The following is a 20,344-nucleotide window of genomic DNA, read 5'->3' on the forward strand; positions in this document are numbered from 1 at the left end:
TTGGAGCAGAGAGCTCAAGAGAATAAGAAAGGAAATTTATTATTGTGATCCAACAAAAAAGATCTTGTTTTATTCTCTTCTTAAGTTATATTTGTGGAAGATGAACCATGATGCAGGCAAGTAAATTATGGTTGATTAGCTAGAGAGGAGTCAGGAAATAGTAATACCATGATAGATTGTTCTGCTCTAAGTTATTCAGGTTGTTAGAGAACATAACAAGTAAATGGTGTGCATGAGTGATTTTGTCCTGTTCTTAAATTAAGGCATGACTGGAATACTGTATGTTGGGTTGGTGGCACTTGCTTAAGCCTCCACTAGGGTCAGCTAAGGTTTATATGAGCTTATGTAACTGTCTCCAACTCCTTCGGTATAGTTGAAGAAATTGATCATGAATCTTTCTTTCTTTTTCTTTTTTTTTTTTTTTTTTTTTTTTTTTTTTTTTTTTGGCTCAAAAGGATACCATTTATATTTTTTTGATAAGAGGATACCATTCTATATTGTTGTTGAGAAAATTAGAAAGAATAGGAGAATATGAGTTTAGATAATTTATCAGTGGTTTGATTCAGGAATCATGTCATGATCAAGATCACAAATAAATTGCACCCTTCTTTCTCCTTTTTTTTTTTTCCTTATTTGTTTGGTGGGAATGTTTAGACAGAATGGACAAATTTGATAGATAATTTGTTTTAATGAATTTCTATTTAGTGCCATATATGATATTTTTGCCCTTCTAATTTGTAAATATTTTTCCCCTAAAATAGCATTCCATTCCAAAATATAAGCTAGCCAAACACACAAGCAGAAAAAAGCCTTCGAGCGATCTCCACTTATCATAGTAGATGGATTTTGAAGAAGTGAATAGTTGTCTTTAAAATCTTCAGCAATATTATAAAGGGTCTCTGTCTCTCTCACTAATTCTATTGAACATTAAAGAAATTTAAATATTATAGTATAAAAATGAAAAATTGCTACAAAGCAGAACACTGGTTATTCATATGCTTTGACAAAAATAACAAACAAGAAGAATATTACACGAAGCTGTTATACAGTAAATGTAGAAAGCAGATTCTACTGAAAGTTGGTAGAAACTGCAGATATATTCTTCTGAAGTTCAATATACCCATCTGAACTAATGTTTTTTCCCTTCAAGAAATTGGAGTACCAATGAGCAGAGAGCTTAGGTTGTCTTTTTAAATCCGGGTCATCCAAATCCACGAAGTATAGGCCGTAGCTTGATTCATAGCCATCCAACATTTCAAATAAATCCAAGAAGGACCATGTAAAATAACCTCTTGTATTTGATCCATTCCTTCAAAGATTTTAAGAGTAGCGAGAGAAAAGTAATCACATCAAATTTTAGTAACTATGCATCAATTAAAAAGAAACAACCAGAAATATAATTAAGACCTATCATATAATTTTATTTTATTTTATTTATTTATTTTTGTAGATATAATAGACTCTGAAACATATGGCATTCACTCTAATGATTTTTTATTTTTTATTTTATTTATTTATTTATTTTTACAATAAGAGACTTTACTAGATCAGATGTCCGGAATCCACATATCATGACACCCTTTTAATACATATAGTGAAGCAACTAATTCATTTGATAAATTAGCAATAATTAGTCACATCTAGCTCTCTTTCAGGAAAAGATAATTCACATATTAGTACATAACATAGGTAATATTCTTAGTTTTTAATTCAGTAAATGTGTGAAATGGAATCATCAAATCATGAGTCACTATGCCTTGCTAATTATCTATCAAAATTAGATTGGCAAATAAACCTAACAGCAAATAGAAATTTCAGTATAAGATGTCAAGGAATGCAAACAACTCAAATACAATTATGACAAGACTCTTAAAATAGTGAGTTTTTCATATACCAGGAGTATGGGGTCTTGTCCGGGAGCGGGTAGAATGTTATTATAGTCATGCCCAGGTAGGCAAGCCACATTGGTTGCCCCCCGCTACACTTATTAGTACATAACATAGGTAATATTCTTAGTTTTTAATTCAATAAATGTGTGAAATGGAATTATCAAATCATGAGTCACTATGCCTTGCTAATTATCTATCAAAATTAGATTGCCAAATAAACCTAACAGTAAATAGAAATTTCAGTATAAGATGTCAAGGAATGCAAACAACTCAAATACAATTATGACAAGACTCTTAAAATAGTGAGTTTTTCATATACCAGCAGTATGGGGTCTTGTCCGGGAGCGGGTAGAGTGTTATTATAGTCATGCATAGGTAGGCAAGCCACATTGGTTGCCCTCTGCTACCCATTTTTTGTTTACCAAAAAAAAAAAAAAAAAAAAAAGGTTTATATAAGGTCTACAAACGTACCTCACTGCATCAAGCAAACCGCCTATGTATCCATGCAAATATTTTACCCTCGGCCAGTCTTCCAGTGTTGAATTACGTCTTGTTCGTTGACCTGCAGAGAGATATATGTCAAGTCAGATTTCCTCAATTAGATGAAGTACCAACCTAATGCAAGCTCTCTGCTAGAGCAGTTACCCGAAGGAAGAATGAGCAATATTTCAACTAGCAACATGAAGAAAATTTGAAACTTTTCTATAGATTTTAGTTATTCTATCAATGAATTAGTTGATTATTTCAAACTGTTACAAACCATTAATTTGTGCATTATGATACTTCAATTATGCCTACCAGTTTCTCAAAAAAAAAAAAAAAAAAAAAAATTATCCCTACCAATAGATATATCAATAATCTATTAAATATTTGTCACATGCTGCCACAGTTGCCCTATGTATTGCAGCATACATCCAAATCATACTCTCATAGTGGCATTTTTTTTCTTTTGTTCTATTTCTTTCTTCTTCCTCATTTTTTTTTTTTTTTTTTTGGTGGCTCCAATTTGATTTCCATTCATCCCTTAGATGATGTTTTCCATGATTCTACATCCAGCTACTGAGTATCTCTATAAAAATTGACATAACTGCTCCAAAAATGAAATTAAAAAAGAAGTTAAAATGGAAGGAAATGTTTATACTTAATAAAGATTTATTTATTTGCAATGCAAGTCTACAGCTTGCGAAAATATACTTTGACAATTGATTTTGCTGTCACGTTATAATTTAGTAATATTTATCATTGATCATTTTTAAGTGAAACTATGATCAAATTCTCAGTGTGGAATCTGTGGTCAAATGTACTAACACAAAAATTCTTGTAAAGAACTATTTTGACAAAACAAAAGCAAATTATCCTGCCTTACAAATGATAATACTACTACATTGCAGCTGAAATGATCAATACTGCTACTATTAACAAATTTACACAGTTAAAGGAGTGCGCTCGCGCGCACACACACAGACCATTTTCATGAACGTAAACAGGAGGGTTGCCATAAACTTGCTTGATATACTCCAGGATTCCTTGCAGACCCCAGGGTACGATTGCATACTGAGTCAAACAAACTGATTAGTAATGCACTGAAATAACCAGTAAAAGCAAACTGGCCTTAAATTTTTATGTTCAGCCTCTCACCTCAAATGTCGATGTATCATTTCGAATGCCTGCCACAACCAAAAAATTAGTGAGTTATTTCAGTTCCATATCTAAACTAGATGAGCATAGCTACAACTGCTTAACACACAGGTTACATTGGCCAAGACTTCACGTGTCAAGAAATACAGGACACCATAAACAAATATTAGAATGTAGCCTAATTCATAGATGGGTGATCAAAATTGACTTTGTACGCTCAATCAAACTAAAACAAAGTAATGAAATCCAAGCTGAAAATAGTTTTAAAGTTAATAATAATTGTTTCATTTGTCCGTCATTATCAACCTATTCCACTAAAATCGCAACAATGTGTCAAAAACATACTTGTTAACTGTACTGCCATGTCTGCCACAGCATCTCTATCTTCTGTATTTACGCTGCTTGGGTTATCCTTGACATACATTGTGACGTAATGATTTACTCCAATGAAGTCAAATGAACCCTTAACCTGACTGGATTCAGCAAAGGTAAAGGACGGAAGTCTAGAGCCTACAATCTTTTTCAAGGTCTGAGGATAGTCTCCAAATACCAAGGGATTCACAAACCTGCAGAACAAAGCAAGGAATGGTTGCCAAAAGCTTGAATAAATTCTGAGATCCAATTCATTTGCAGCTTACTAAAGGAAATTGGACATGAGTAGATTTTACAAGGAAAAATGAAATCCACAAAATTGTATGATAACTTTTATTTCTTGTGCCTTCTCAGAAAGACATTAGAATTGACAGATTCTAGACTAAAATGACAAAAGCCAAATAGAAAGAAAATTACACAAATAAATGAAAGAAAACAGATACCACTTCATACGAGAAATTAGAACTTACCAACCCAAGTAAAAGTCGTTGGCTCTTTGAGTGGCAATTTTATCTTCAGTATTGTTTGTTAGAGGAACGAACCAATAGGAAAAGACATTGAGTCCTATAACACCATGCTGCATGTCCTGCATTGCCCATATTTTCTCTAAAATTGCACTTTAATATATATATATATATATATATATATATATAGTCAAAACGTTCAAATTCATGTTTCCCAAATGAAAAATGAAGGCCTAAATGATGTATAAAGAAGTAGTGGATTTTCAATCATGCTGGGATGCTCAAGCATAATCATTGTTGAACATCATATAATAGGGCAATTTAGATATTTGCTACATTGATCAAAATCCTGACAATGAACAGATTGAATCATACCTGGTATCGTTTCCTGTATAATCTAGTAGCTGATGCATGTGCAAGCAGGATATGATGAGCTGCCATGTATGGCTCAGTTGAGGAGTTTCCTGTAGAGCAGTTATCTCCATATGGAGGTGAACATCGCTGAGGAGGCAGAAATCCAATATCGTAACCCCCAAGCACAAACACATTGGCCTCATTCATAGTAGTCCAATATGAAACCCTGTCACCAAAATTTCTGAAGCACACATTTGCATATGCCGTGAAGTCTTTCCTGCATCCAGATCTAGTTATTGAGTCACATTCCTAGCAATGATTTGTTCTTGGTGCAGGAAATGTATATAATTTTAAGTGCAAAGAATTGGTAATGATGGACAAGGGTATGGAACCATACACAATCTTCTGACTAACCCATCCTCCATACTCATCTTCAAGTGCTTGCGGAAGATCGGTGTGGTGTAGTGTAACATGTGGTTGTATTCCTGTGTGCAATCAAGAAGTGAAGAATCTCAGCTAAGGAAACACATTTTTTATTAGCTTCTTGAAGTTTTTTTTAATTAAATTTTTATGATGAAAAAATGGCTGCATTGCTAAGAAAATGGCATTATCAACATATATGATGGAGCTGGCTATGACCGTGGCTAATTAGCTCATTGATGAGATTGTTGTAATATTGCAAACCCTTTTGATTAACAGCTCCTCTTCCATCTGAAAGAGAGACCATCAGAAGTTTAAGCCTAAGAGAGAACCAGAAATAACTTATTTTTTGTTTAGTTAAAGTGAGTGACAGTTATGTGATCATACTTGGGATAAGCCGTGACCATGATATGGAAAACCTATAGGCTTCTAAACCCGTGTCTTTCATGAGCTGAACATCCTCCTGCAGAATTAAACGAATTTAGTCATGCTTATAAGATTATAAGGTGTGTTTTTGACAGTTGATTATGCTTGGTTGGTTAGGACATAACCATATAGTTGTTACAAGAAATATCAGACAGAGAGAATCGTTAGCTTCATGTGTAAACCAAAAGATGATTAATTGAGTTCAAATATGTGATTGGTATTTATGGTAAAAGGCCTTTAAAAAAGGCTCATTACACAGACTGACCTTGTATTTATGATATCCATCACATGCTATGTCCCCACTGGCTCCATGCATATTCCCTGAAATATGAGTTGCGCCGATTCTCAGATATAGACAGCTATGTCTCAGCAATGTTTTATCAAATATTCTGCTACCACAAGTGCAGCTGAATCGTTCCATTTTTAAGTTCTGACAAAAATGCATGGTTTTATGACAAGGAGCAGGCTAGTAACAAGTCTCTCATATCTAAGCCCAACAGACCAATGATCATTCTTTTACTAATTAGTATATTTCACCAAGCTAATGTTGTTCAAGGATCAAATCAATTACACTTACAACTATCATTTTAGATGATTTTTTTAATTGATAGAATTATTAGTTACATCTCATGACTTTCTCTCATAAAAATGTGAAGTATATATTTCCATGTGTCAAAATTTTCACAATTAACGGTTTGTATCATGTCTTGTAACCAGGTTCTGAATGTACTTTAAACCAAACAGCCCCCCCTTCCCCTGCGCTTGTTCATGCCTTAAGTTACTTACAAGATGAGATGTGTAAGAGAGATTACTCACCCAAAAGAGAGACAGACAGAGAAGCTAATTAAGCCTGACGAAAAAGACAAATTGTACTTTTGTTCTTCATAGATAAAAAGATAAAAACAAAATGTAGTTCTCATCTTCATAAATATATAACTATAAGTTCCTCCTAGGGAGCCCCAAGCTTTAAAATAAAGGATAATGTATTAGAGTTCATTTTTCTTGAACACATAAGGCTATTTGTTTTTCCTTTTACTTTTGCAAAACTCCTATTCCAACATGTCATCAGCCACTCCACTCCTTTTACCAACAATTTTTCCTCTTTTTTGGTAATATTTAGTAATAAAAAAAATAATATCTATGCTGCGTATAATAATGTAGGTTTAGTAATTAATTTTGGTTTAGTTTTCCAACTCTTCTCACTTTCTTAACTCTTATTCTTCCAATAATTCTTCACTTTACCATTATTGTTCCTCCAACTCTCTATCTCCCTATCTTGACTCTTCTTCTCCCCTATCTTCTATTCTATAAATTTCCTATTACTTCCTCTATACCTCTCTCCCATCCATGCCATGTTCTTCCTAAAACAAAAAAGGCGATTTTTCTTTCCCTCTCTTTATTCGATTTTCTTCTTTATTTTTTTTGGTGAATTTATTATTGTTTTTCCCACATTTGTGTTGAATTTCTTATTCTTTCTTGCAGTTTTGTTTTAGGTTGATACATTTTGGTGTTCAGATTCCCCATCACAAGCTCCCTCTCTCTTGAATTTGGTGGGTCCTAAAAGTGTATGTTTCATTTTTTTTTTTCCTTGATTTATAAATGTTGATAGGCAATTATTTTGTTTGAATTGAGAAAGTTTGGATTTTAAGAAAATCTGTTTTTGGAAGTAATTGTCAATTCCCAAAGTACTTTCACGCATGTATAAACTTTTGTAAATAATGTTTGTCTACAAATGAATATTTTCACCTTACTTTTCAATATAAAACATAACAATATTTGAATATAAAAATATGTAATAACATATGGTGACCTGCATGGGCGAATGTATCCCATATGCTGGGGGTCCTCCCATCTAGGTTTGCTGCACCTTCAACCTTTCACAAATGATTGAAGAAACAAAAAATATAAATAATAAATAATAATAAAAAGATATTTACTTGTTATTTTACATTAGAATGGGTAAACCAAAATATATATATATATATATATATATATATCATTAACACATAAAAAGAAGCAAAAGGAATTTAAGTGATTACCTGATAAGCTGAGGAAGCAGCACCAAACACAAAGTCAGGTGGGAAATCATCTCTGCTAAATGTATCAGTGCCTAAAACTAGTGCTGCTAAACTTGTCAGCAAAACTAGCCTCAACATTTTCCTCCTGTTTTAGTAGGAGCCTCGCAGTACTCTCTCTCTATATACATATATGTTGTTAAAGAACATACGCAACATAGTTTTAGATGCCTATTGGATTCCACAAAAAAAAAGAATCTTATTGGATTTGTCCATTCATGAGTCCTACCGTCCTACGGCATGCACATAGCTTTAATTTATGGCCAGATTTTTATTTTTATTTGACTTTGAGAAAGCATGGTAAAGACAGGATTGAATTGCACTCTGTGCTTGGTATTATAAGCCACTACTTGGATTAACTGCAACCAAGTACTCTAAAAAAAAAAAAAAAAGGTACTCTATATCTATATATTGGGTAAATTCCATTTGAGATAATGCCAACCAAGACCAAAACTTTTCAAAACTAACAAATTTAGTTCCTAAAGCCAATTTAATCCCTAAAACAGTTGAGAAAAAATAACTAACTATTTAGGGACTAAGTTGGCTTTAGGGACCAAACTAGATAGTTTTGAAAAGTCTTGGACTTGGTTGGCATTAGTCAAAACCTCAAGGTATGTTAGTGGAATTTACCTCTATATTTTTATTAATTGAAATAGTAATTCGAGTGAGAAAAAAAAATTTCAGATATATATATATATATTTTCATAATTTTTGACTTGGTCTATTTGATTGATGCACAATAAAAATGGAATTAGTAGTGGACTCATGTGAACCATGGTTTGCAAAAAGTGATAAATTTTGTCCAAAAATTTTATTTAGCAACAAAAGGACCATAAAATAAGCCTGTATTTTTTTGGACCAAAACAAGAACTCACAAGAGTTGGTCATCCTCCCTTGCACTACCCAGCGTTGCCATCTTCAGTTTCTGACAAACCGCAAAAGAAAATATAAAAAAGTTCATACTTTTAACCCATTTTGGTTCATTTTCATATTTCATTCAATCCAATACTCCCTGATAAATAAGCTACCAAAATATAAGTTAGCCACTCATGGAGATAAGGCCTTGTGTAATGCATTGTTCTAGAGATCTCCACGTATCAAAGTAGATGACTTCTGAAGAAGTGAATAGTTGTTGTACTTGAACTTGTCAGCAATATCAGAAAGGGCCTCTATCTGTCTCACTTAAATATATTGAAGAACATCAAAGATATCCATATACCATTTCGTGTACAAATGAAAAATTTCTACAAAGCAGCACACTGTTGGTTCATATACTTTGACCAAAAAAAAAAAAAAAAAAAGAATAATAAACAAACCATTATATAAAGTACATGTACAAAGCCTAATCTACTCAAGTAAATAAGGAGAAACTGCAGATATATTCTTCTGAAGTTCAATATATCCATCAGAACTGATGTTTTTCCCGATCAAGAAATTGGAGTACCAATGAGCAGAGAGCTTAGGCTATCTTTTTAAATCCGGGTCATCCAAATCCACGAAGTATAGGCCGTAGCTTGATTCATATCCATCCAACATTTCAAATAAATCCAAGAAGGACCATGTAAAATAACCCCTTGAATTTGATCCATTCCTTCCAAGATTTTAAGAATAGTGAGATAAAAGTAATCACATCAAATTTTAGTAACTATGTATCAATTAAAAAAAAACAACCAGAAATATAATTAAGACGTATCATATGATTTTTTTTGTAGATATAATAGACTTTGAAACATATGACATCCATCTCATATTGGTTTATTTGACAATGAGAGACTTTACTAGATGCAATAATTGGAATCTACATATCATGGTACCCTTTTAATTGATCAAGTGAAGCAACTAATTCCATTTGATTAATTTTTGTAGCACTAATTAGTCACATCAAACTCTCTTTCCAGAAAAGATAATACAAATATTAGGTCATAACATCTACATTAATCTTATTTTTGAATTCAGTATATATGTGAGATGGAATCACCAAATCATGAGCCACTGGTATGCTAATTATCTTCCAAAATTAACTTGGCAAATAAACCTAACAGCAAATAGAAATTTCTGTCAAGGACTGCAAACAACTCAAAGAAAATTATGACAAGACTCTCACATCATCATGTGTTAGGTTTATATAAGGTCTACAGACATACCTCAATGCATCAAGCAAACTGCCAATATATGCATGCAAATATTTTACCCTAGGCCAGTCTTCCAGTGTTGAATTACATCTTGTTCGTTGACCTGCAGAGATTTACGTGTCATGTCAGATTTCCTCAATTGGATGACCAACCTAATGCAAGCTCTATACTAGAAGAGTATGCCCAAAGAAAGAATGAGCAATATTTCATCTAGCAACATGAAGAAAAGTTGAAACTTTTCTATAGTTTTAGTTAATTCTGTCAATGCATTGATTGATTATTTCAAACTGTGCCAAACCATTAGTTTGTGCATTATGGTGGTACTTTTAACTATTCCTACCAATAGATATTTCAATAATCTATTAAAAGTTTGTCACATTCTGCCACAATAGCCTTGTGTATTGCAACATACTTCCAAATCATACTCTCATATGGCTTTTCATAATTTTTTTTTCTTCTTTTCTGCAATTTGATTTCCATTCATCCTATAGAGGATGTTTTCCTGATTCCACACCCAGCTATTGAGTATCTCTATAAAAATTGACATAACTGCTCCAAAAATGAAATTCGAAAAAGAAATTACAATGGAAGGAAATTTTAATACTTTATATATTTGCAACGCAAGTCTACAGCTTGAGAAAATATTGTAAGGTTGAATTTAATCAACCATGTGTTGGCTTTATTCCGTGACAACTTTGCTTGTAATATAGCACTTAGAAACCTTGTATTTAGGTGGGTATCATGTAAGGGTAGCGTGTGAGAGAGTGTGAAGAAATGCTCAAGACAGTGCAGTGAAGCAGAGACTCGCGGCTAGGACTCGCGGCTAGCTCGCGGCTTGCAAGCCGCCAAAAGTTGCTCACGTGCAGAGCATACAGGGGAGCTGAACAGTCACGCCACCTGGAGCACTACACGACAAAAATCCAGACTGGCCATTAAGTTAGCTCGCGACTTGAACTCGCGACTCAGTCAAGTAGCGAGGTCAAGTCGCCAGCCAGCCCTGTTTTTGGAAAAACTGACTCTTCGTATTCCATTCTCACACCAGTATAAATACCCCTCATTCCCACAAGATATGTGTGGCTATTCAGAGAGAAAAACCCTAAGAGAGGTTTCTTAAAAACACCCACCCAATTAGAGAGAGCTACCCATCTCTTAGAGAGAAATCTTTGTAGTCTCTTCTCATTCCCTCTCTCATTGTCATACCTATTGAGAGGAGATTTCTATCCAAACACTACCTACACCCATTTAGAGTGTTGAGTGTTTTTGGAGTTTTGAGAAGCATTGGAAGATGCCAAGGATGGCGGATGCTATGGTCTAGTAGCGGAATCCGGTAAGTTAGAAAAGAAAAAGGTTCGGCGCAACCTCGTTGGAGCAAGAAGCTTGGAGGGCTTAGGTACATCGGGTAGATTAGGCTTGGAGGGTCTATTGCTGTTCATGTATCCCAACTACATTTTCTAGTGGATTATTGACCGCTTGGAGGGCGGCGGAGAGGTTTTACGCCGAGGGCTTCGGTTTCCTCTTCGATAACACATCGTGTGTTGTCCTTGTGTTTGCATCTCTCTTCCCTTTATCTTTGCCTTTTATTTTCTGTTGTGAATGTGATTTATAATTGGCTTAGATTGATTTCCAATTCTGTTTATAGCTTATGTTCATTTTCCGCACACTTGTTGTTTGTCATAAAGCTTGAATTGGTTATTTTGTGTTTGGGGGTCTAAACGTTCAAGGGTGTTTATACACATATTTGAACTTTCAAATATACTTTGACAAGTGATTTTGCTGCCCAGTTACAATTTAGTAAACTTATCATTGATCTTTTTTAAGTGAAACTGTGATCAAATTCAAACGGTGGAATCAGAGGCTAAATATACTAATGCAAAAATTCTTGTAAAGAACTACTTTGACAAAATGAAAAGCAAATTATCATGTCTTGTAATACTACAATGAAGCTGAATGATCTGTAGTGCTACTGCTAACACACAGAGAGAGAGAGAGAGAGAGAGAGAGAGTGACCATTTTCATGAATGTAGACAGGAGGGTTGCCATAAAATTGCTTGATATACTCCAGGATTCCTTGCAGACCCCAGGGTGCAATTGGATACTGAGACAAACAAACTGATTAGTAATGCACTAAAATAACAAGACAAATCAAACTGGCCTTAAATTTCTATGTTCAACCTCTCACCTCAAATATGGACGTATCATTTCGAATTCCTGCCACAACCAAAAACTAGTGAGTTATTTCAATTCCACATCTGAACTGGATGAGCATAACTACAACTGCTTAACACACAGGTTACATTGGCCAAGACTTTAGTGTGGCATGAAATACAGGACATGTATCCAATGCAGTACGGAAAAGATGGAAGTTTTATTAATCAAGCTAAAACAAAGTAATGTAATCCAAGACTTCATTTGTTTATCACTATCAACCTATTCCACTAAAATCCCAACAATATGTCACAAACATACTTGTAAACTGTACTGCCATGTCTGCCAAAACATCTCTGTCTTCCATATTTAGGCTGCTCGGGTTATCATTGACATACATTGTGATGTAATGATTCACTCCAATGAAGTCAAATGAACCCTTAACCTGACTGGATTCAGCATAGGTAAAGGATGGAAGTCTAGAGCCTACAATCTTTTTCATGGTCTGAGGATAGTCTCCAAATACCAAGGGATCCACAAACCTGCAGCACAAAGCCAGGAACGGTTGCCAAAAGTTTGAATAAATTCTGAGATCCAATTTTGCAGCTTACCAAGGAAATTGGACATGAGTAGTTTTTACAGGGCAAAACGAAATCCACAAAAAACTTTTATTTCTTGTGCCTTCTCAGAAAGACATTAGACTTGACAGAATCCAGACTAAGATGACGAAAGCCAAATAAATAGAAAATCACACAAACAAATGAAAGAAAACAGATGCCGCTTCATATGTATGATATTAGAACTTACCAACCCAAGAAAAAATCATTGGCTCTTTGAGTGGCAATTTTATCTTCAGTACTGTTTGTTAGAGGAATGAACCAATAGGAAAAGACATTGAGCCCTATAACACCATGCTGCTTGTCCTGCATCAGCATTACCCATAGTTTCTCTAAAATGGCATTTTGATATATAGTCATAACGTTCAAATTCATGTTTCCCAAATGAAAAATGAAGGCCTCAACACCGTACAAAGAAGTAGTGGATTTTTAATCATGCTGGGATGCTCAAGCATGATAATTGTCCTTGAACATCAAATAGTAGGGCAATTTAGATATTCGCTACATTGGTCAAAACGCTGACAATGAACAGATTGAATCATACCTGGTATCGTTTCTTGTATAATCTAGCAGCTGATGCATGTGCCAGCAGGATATGATGAGCTGCCATGTACGGCTCAGTTGAGGAGTTTCCTGTAGAGCAGTTACCTCCATATGGAGGTGGACATCGCTGCGGAGGAAGAAATCCAGTATCATAACCCTCAAGCACGAACACATTGGCCTCATTCATTGTAGTCCAATATGATATCCTGTCACCAAACTTCCTGAAGCACACATCTGCATATGCCGTGAAGTCTTTCCTGCATCCAGATCTCGTTATTGAGACACATTCCTAGCAATTATTAGTGCTTAGTGCAGGGAATGTATATACTTTTAAGTGCAAAGGAGTGGTGCATGATGGACAAGGGTTGGGAACCATACACAATCTTCCGACTAACCCATCCTCCATACTCATCTTCAAGTGCTTGAGGAAGATCAGTGTGGTGTAATGTTACGTGTGGTTGTATTCCTGTGTGAAATCAAGAAGTGAAAAACCTCAGCTAAGGGAACACATTTTTATATTAGCTTCTTGGAAGTACCCTTTCTTTTTTTGTTCTTTTTTTTTTTTTTTTAAATGAAAAAATGGCTGCATTGCTAAGAAATTGGCATTATGAACATCTATGATAGAAGCTGGCTATAACCATGGCTGATTAGCTCATTGATGAGCTTGTTGTAATATTGCAAACCCTTTGGATTAACAGCTCCTCTTCCATCTGAATGAGAGACCATCAGAAGTTCAAGTGTGGGACAAATAACCAGAAATAACTTACGTCTTTTTTAGTTAAAGTGAGTGACAGTTATGTGATCATACTTGGGATAAGCCTTGACCATGATATGGAAAACCTATAGGCTTCTAACCCCGTGTCTTCCATGAGCTGGACATCGTCCTGCAGAGTTAAAAGAATGTAATCATACATGTAAGGTGTGTTTTTTACAGTGAGTTGATTATGCTTGGTTGCTTAAGACATAACCATATAATTGTTACAAGAAATATCATACACACAGAATCATTAGCTTCCTGTGCAAACAATTAGATGATTAATTGACCTCAAATATGTAATTAGTATTTATGGTAAAAGATCTTTAAGAAAGGCTCATTACATAGACTGACCTTATATTTATGATACTCATCACATGCTATGTCCCCACTGGCTCCATGCATATTCCCTGAAATATGAGTTGGGCCAATGAGGTTCCTGATTCTCATATATAGACAGAAATAAGTCTCAGCAATGTTTTATCCACTTAAAATGGATAATTCAATTTCAGGAAAAAGGCTTTTTTTTTTCTTCTTCTTCTATGAATCATTCCATTTTCAAATTCTGACAAAAGGGTAGGAGCAGGCTTGTAATAAGTCTCACATACCTAAGCCCAACAGACAATGATCGTTCTTTTAGTAATTAGTATATTTCACCAAGCTTAATGTGGTTCAAGGATGATATCAATCACACTTACAACTATCATTCTAGTTGAAATTTTTTAATCAATCAATATATTACTAAAAGCTGAAGTGTAGCATTTAATGTTGCTACGCTCTCATTAAGCCACGTCAGCAGCCATCTCATTATCAATTTTTCTCCAATTTTTTAATATAATTTTTTAGCATTTAAAGTGAATTAAAAACTCTATTATATTACAATCAAAATATCATATTTAATTTATCTTATTTTTAATTATTCTTATTTATTATTAAATTTTCAATTCCATTTTAACTTTTCATATCCTCACTACTCTCTACCTTAACTTTCTTCAACCTTTCTCATTCCATTTCAACTTTTCATATCCCCACTACTCTCAATATTAATATTATTCTATCTTTTTATCTTCCTTTATTTTTGACTCTTCTTATTCTTATCTTCATGCTATAAAATTGTCATTCTCCCTCTTATTCCATGCATAATTTCTATTTTTCCACACACAAAAGCCTCTCTCTCTCTCTCTCTCTCTCTCTCTCTCTCTCTCTTTCTCTTTCTCTCTCTCTCTATATATATATATATATATATATATTTTCCTTCAATTTTTGGTATATATATATATTTTAATTTTAGTGTAACAGGTTGACAATCAAAACATACTGATGTAGTATTGAAAGTCCCACCAAATGTATTGCAAAAATCAGTTTTAGACTACTAGAAGTCAGTTAGTTTGCTAAAATTGGAATTAACAGGTAATCGAGCTTGGTACGATTTAGTTTTATATTTTATGTTGTTATCTTTTTTATTCTCATTGGTTGTTAAATGTTATATTATTGCATTATAAAAATAGGATATAAAAATATAATATTATTTTATTACCTAGCATAACTAAAATAATATGCTGTTTATTGTTATACATTTCATTTTTATTATTTTATTCTCATCTTATTTTATTCAACATTTAAATTTAGCAACATCCTCCATATCATAATTATTTATATTTTGTCTCATTTTAAAAAAAAAATTAAACATATAATATTTTATTCAATAAATAAAAATTGTTCTTATAAAGTCTTCCCATGAAATGTTACAATGCATCAATGGAAAAATGAAATACAAAAAAAATATCAGTTTAGAAACACTCAATTTAAAAAAAAACAAAAGAATAAACAATTTTCTTATAAAGTATTCCCATAAAACGTTACAATACATTAATAGAAAAAGAGAATACAAAACACATGCTATTTTAGAAACACTAAATTTATAATAATAATAATAATAATAATAATATCAAACGAAACATATCATAAAATAATAAACTAATAGTTATAGATGTACTAACTTCATGGCAGCAAAATGGACTAAAATAAAAAATAAAAATAAACGTTACAATATGCATATTTAGTACATTAGAATTATCATCAAATTTGGGAAAACAATAGGATGTTAACAAAGAGGGAGAGAAAGAGATTAGTAAAAGAAATCAAACGTCAATTAAATAAATTAATTAGTAACCATTAATTGGAAAACAAAGAGACCGACGGCTAAAGGAGTAAAAATTTAATTAAAGATGACCCTATGAATGTTATTATAAACTTTACAATGAAAATAAATAAATCGTTAAATTCACTTAATTAAACCATATAATCAACAATTAAATAAAATCATACAAAATTTAAACTTGAAACTAATCAAACTTTAATCTAGAAAATCATATTTATTATCAAAACTAAAAGGAAAACGTTCTTAAGTAATAATAGAAATATATAAGAAATAAAGATGAAAATTTTCAAAATATTTTTTTTTTTGACATTATTTAAAAATAATAAAATATAAAAAAGAAAAAAAGTCCTTAAATGCTTGTATTCTTCACACACCATTACTTTTAAAATCTAATGAAAGGTTTGAAGAATTTAACTCTCATTTAATGCCTCTATTATGAAAATCAACAGCCAATAAAATATGATAATAGTAAGAAACGTTATAAATGAGAACATGAAAAAACTAATTAGCCACTATTATTATGGAATAGATGTCTTTTTTTTATGCATCTAAGAAAATGAAATGTATAGGGTTTACTTACTAAGATATATGTAAAGATTCAAGTTAAAAAAATATGTAAAGGTTTTTTGAAAAAAAAAAAAAAGTAGATGTAAGGTTTTTATTAACTTAAAAGACAATGAAAAACCAATTTTTAATTACTACAACCATCGCTACTCTATAAATCACACACAACACTATATTCAATATCCTAAACAATATAGTTAGGCCCTTTTTGATATACACCACCATATTCAACTTATAAATTACAACCCAAATCAATCATACAATTACACAATCAAAGCATGAACATGTAACATGTATTACCTTCTAAATTATTACTTGGAATTTTCACAATTATTGAAAGAGAATCTCCAAATTTAATTTTTAGAAAACATCAAGACAAGGTGAATTTTATTCTTTTTAACTTCCATAGAAAAAAAAAATATTACACACATTATTTCAACCCTAATGGAAAAGAAGGTTTACATGTAGCATGCGAAACGTGTTTAATTGACTTAGAGATGTAAAAATTAGTCAACCAACTATGGTAGAATTAGGGTTTCAAATTTTAAATAAAACAATTCTACAATAATAAAAAATTATTTTGTGATAAATATGATTATGAAATGCATTACCATCATAATAATAATGAGATCACCATAAAAAATAATCACGCCCAACGCGCGGGTCTGTGACTAGTAATAATAATAACGATAAACAAAAGCCAAAAATGGCACAAGTAAACAAAACAATGGTGTATCATAAATTATAGGGAAATGTTAACATTTTATTGGAAATTGATAAAATAATAATTTTTTTGATAACATTTTATGTATGTTTTATATAAAAATGATGTTAAAATTTTCCTAATGGAAAAGAAGGTTTACATGTAGCATGCAAAATATGTTTAATTGACTTAGAGATGTAAAAATTAGTCAACCAACTATGGTAGAATTAAGGTTTCAAATTTTAAATAAAACAATTCTACAATAATAATAAATTATTTTTGTGATAAATATGATTATGAAATGCATTACCATAATAATAATAATGAGATCACCATAAAAAATAATCACGCGCAACGCGCGGGTTTGTGACTAGTTGATATAATTATTAGTTACATCTCATGACTTTCTCTCATAAAAAGAAAGTTAAGTTTATATTTCCATGTGTCAAATTTTCACAATAACGGTTTATATCATGTCTTGTAAAATGGTTCATAATGTACTTAAACCAAATAGCCCCCTAACCCCAGAAGAAAGAAAAAAAGGAAAGGGAAATAGATAGTCTTATGCTTGTTCATTCCTTAAGTTACTTACAAGTTGAGATGTGTAAGATTGACTACACACATGGAGAGAGGGGAAAATGTTTTAAAGAAACTAATAGTGGTGTATATCCAAAAGGGTCTAATTCTTGGATGCACAGTATAGGCTTTAAACTTCTTTAACTCATACTCATTTTCCAATATGGGATTAGTCCACTGCTTTTTCTTTTGAGAATACTAAGTATTTTAACACAACACACATGGAGAGAGGGAAGGGAGATAGAGAAGCTAAGCCTGAAGTTATGTTGACAAAAAGTAATGAAAAAGATAAATTGTACCTTTGGTCTTCATATATAAAAAGAAAAAGACAAACTGTAGTTCTCATCTTCATATATATAACCATAAGTGTCCCCAAGCTCCAAAAAAGAGGATAATGTATTAGTATTAGAGTTAGTTTTTCTTGGACACATTAGGCAATTTGTTTTTCCTTTTACTTTTACAATGCTCTTATTGTGCCATGTCATTGGTCACATCACTACTTTACCAAAAAGTTTCCTAATTTTTGGTAATATTAATAAAAAATAATAATATCTATACAATATATAATAATTTAGGTTTAGTAATTAATTTTAGTTTTTTGGCTTTTCATCTCCACATCAGTTTTCCAACTCTTCTCCCTTTCTTAATTCTTATTCTTCCCCATAATTCTTCAGTTTACCATTACTATTACTCCAACTCTTCATCTTCCTATTTTGACTCTTCTTCTCCCCATCTTCTTTTTTATAAATTCTCTATTTTGACTTTTCTTCATCTCCTTATTTCATGTTTTTCCTACAACAAAAAATGTGATTACTCTTTCCTTCTCTCTTTATTCCATTTTCTTCTTCTTCTTCTTTTTGGGTGGATTTGTTATTTTTTTGCCACATTTGTGGTGAATTTCTTATTCTTTCTTGCAATTTTATTTTGGATTGATACCTTTTGGTGTTTGAATTTCCGTCACAGGCTCCCTCTCTTTTGGATTTGGTTTGAATTTAGTTTGGGTTAATGTGTGTGTCTATATATATATATTAATTGAATTTGGGTTCATATTTAGTTGTTTTAGAAGTGATAATTTGAGTTTAAATCATAACATACTCAACTTGGCTATGTATTAGAATGTGTCTACTGATTATTTGAGTAATTAATTATTACAAATTCTATCACTTATGGCTTTAAATTCATTTTGATTTTGGTTTGTCATAAATTATTGAGATACCTTTTCTCTGTTTTGCTTATTAGGGAGTATTTTGATGTAATTTTTTTTTCCTTTTGGTTTTGAATCGTGTTTTTGTTGGTGTAAGGACATGATTCGCGACGGACCGTAACATTACCGGGTTCGCACCACGTAAAAAGGCCCAAACAATATCATTTGTAGAGGGTAGGTTTGAAAGGCTAGGCCTAGGTCGCCAAGCGGTGGGTTTTTCGTGGTGATCGTACAAGGTTCAGTTTTCCTTCACCCCTGGAGCCTCTCTCCTGGAGGTGGGCTGGGAGGCTTTGATTTTTGGCCATTTTTCCCAGCCTCCCCCTTTAGGTTACTTATTTTTCCTTTTATATTTGCCTGCGTTCATTGTCCTTCGTCCACGTATAGGGTCAACCTTTCCAAGACTGATACTTGTCCTATCAGCCCATATTCAAAGTCGTTGGGGGTGGTTGTAAAAGCCAAAGAATGAGGCTCTGTCAGGTTCAGAGCATTGAATGGCAGTAAGGGCAGCTTTCCCCAGATATTTTAGATTTCCTTTTAAACTTATTCCTATACCGTTTTTGCCCCTCTCTTTGGTGGGGCTTTGGGTTTGTCGAGGACAGTTCTATCTTCGGCTGAATCTCAAGGCTATCCCGCCGAACTTGGGCCACAGCCTTTCCTTGGCTTGGGCCTCTGGCCCCCTTCACGAGTAAACGGGCCCGGCCCATAAATTATTTGAGCCCCACAATAGCCCCTCAAAACCCTGCTGTCCAACCTCTTGGTTAGAAAGGGGGGTTTTGGTAACACCGAGCCTTTATTATGGCCCAGTCAATTCGGCCTATCAATAATGCTGGCGGCTCTTCATCTGCCCAGGAAATGCACCGGTCTACGAGACAGTCTTTTGATTTTACGCTTGATGCGTTCTTATCATTTGGGTATCCCAAACGCGCTTTTAATGACCTCTATTTACGAGGCTACTTTAATTCGACGGTTTGTTTTGATGAGGTGGAGAAATGGAACCGGCATGTTTGCGTTTGCAGATTCCTTTGGAGATCTGAACCTATTAAATGCCTCCCGCTCCACCCTCTGTATAAGAAGGAAGGTAGGAGGCTATTGTTTTTGTAAAGAGTCCTTTTTCATCCTTCTGAGATTTGAAATACTTGGCCTCCCCTAGAGTTTATTTTACCCACCAGTTTATACACTAAATCGTGATACACTTTACCATAACAACGAGTGATGAAGGAGCCATACCCCTCCCGTAAACGCCACGTTCCAATAAAGCTCGTAATGGCTCGGTCAGGACAGGGATGGCGAAGACTCAAAATCAACCT

General features: G+C 33.2%; 1 protein-coding gene and 1 pseudogene across 3 annotated transcripts in view; both read right to left on the reverse strand.

Moving 5' to 3' along the window:
* Positions 1-927: 927 nt before the first annotated feature.
* The window catches only part of LOC115992586 (beta-glucosidase 11-like), a 74,027-nt gene continuing 54,610 nt past the window's right edge, over positions 928-20,344 (reverse strand). The window contains exons 1-14 of one of the 2 annotated variants that reach the window (XM_031116809.1): positions 14,998-15,014; positions 7,603-7,759; positions 7,374-7,437; positions 5,829-5,884; positions 5,525-5,600; positions 5,357-5,428; positions 5,115-5,202; positions 4,739-4,994; positions 4,370-4,485; positions 3,873-4,093; positions 3,528-3,556; positions 3,356-3,443; positions 2,361-2,451; positions 928-1,309 (exon numbers count right to left, since the gene is read on the reverse strand). In XM_031116809.1, the coding sequence (XP_030972669.1) occupies positions 1,069-1,309; positions 2,361-2,451; positions 3,356-3,443; positions 3,528-3,556; positions 3,873-4,093; positions 4,370-4,485; positions 4,739-4,994; positions 5,115-5,202; positions 5,357-5,428; positions 5,525-5,600; positions 5,829-5,884; positions 7,374-7,437; positions 7,603-7,719 (1,515 nt within the window). In that variant the 5' untranslated portion in view covers positions 7,720-7,759; positions 14,998-15,014 and the 3' untranslated portion in view covers positions 928-1,068. Of the gene's footprint in view, positions 1,310-2,360; positions 2,452-3,355; positions 3,444-3,527; positions 3,557-3,872; positions 4,094-4,369; positions 4,486-4,738; positions 4,995-5,114; positions 5,203-5,356; positions 5,429-5,524; positions 5,601-5,828; positions 5,885-7,373; positions 7,438-7,602; positions 7,760-14,997; positions 15,015-20,344 lie in introns of those variants that run through there. The other variant, XM_031116810.1, reaches the window with a different exon arrangement.
* The window catches only part of LOC115992588, a 31,118-nt pseudogene continuing 19,742 nt past the window's right edge, over positions 8,969-20,344 (reverse strand). Inside the window, exons 3-13 of the transcript XR_004092564.1 lie at positions 14,184-14,239; positions 13,884-13,959; positions 13,714-13,785; positions 13,454-13,541; positions 13,077-13,332; positions 12,723-12,838; positions 12,237-12,457; positions 11,950-11,978; positions 11,778-11,865; positions 9,783-9,873; positions 8,969-9,229 (exon numbers count right to left, since the gene is read on the reverse strand). The product of XR_004092564.1 is annotated as a beta-glucosidase 11-like (transcript). The remainder of the gene's footprint in view (positions 9,230-9,782; positions 9,874-11,777; positions 11,866-11,949; positions 11,979-12,236; positions 12,458-12,722; positions 12,839-13,076; positions 13,333-13,453; positions 13,542-13,713; positions 13,786-13,883; positions 13,960-14,183; positions 14,240-20,344) is intronic.

Source organism: Quercus lobata, chromosome 5, assembly GCF_001633185.2.
Source record: "Quercus lobata isolate SW786 chromosome 5, ValleyOak3.0 Primary Assembly, whole genome shotgun sequence".
NCBI lineage: Eukaryota > Viridiplantae > Streptophyta > Magnoliopsida > Fagales > Fagaceae > Quercus > Quercus lobata.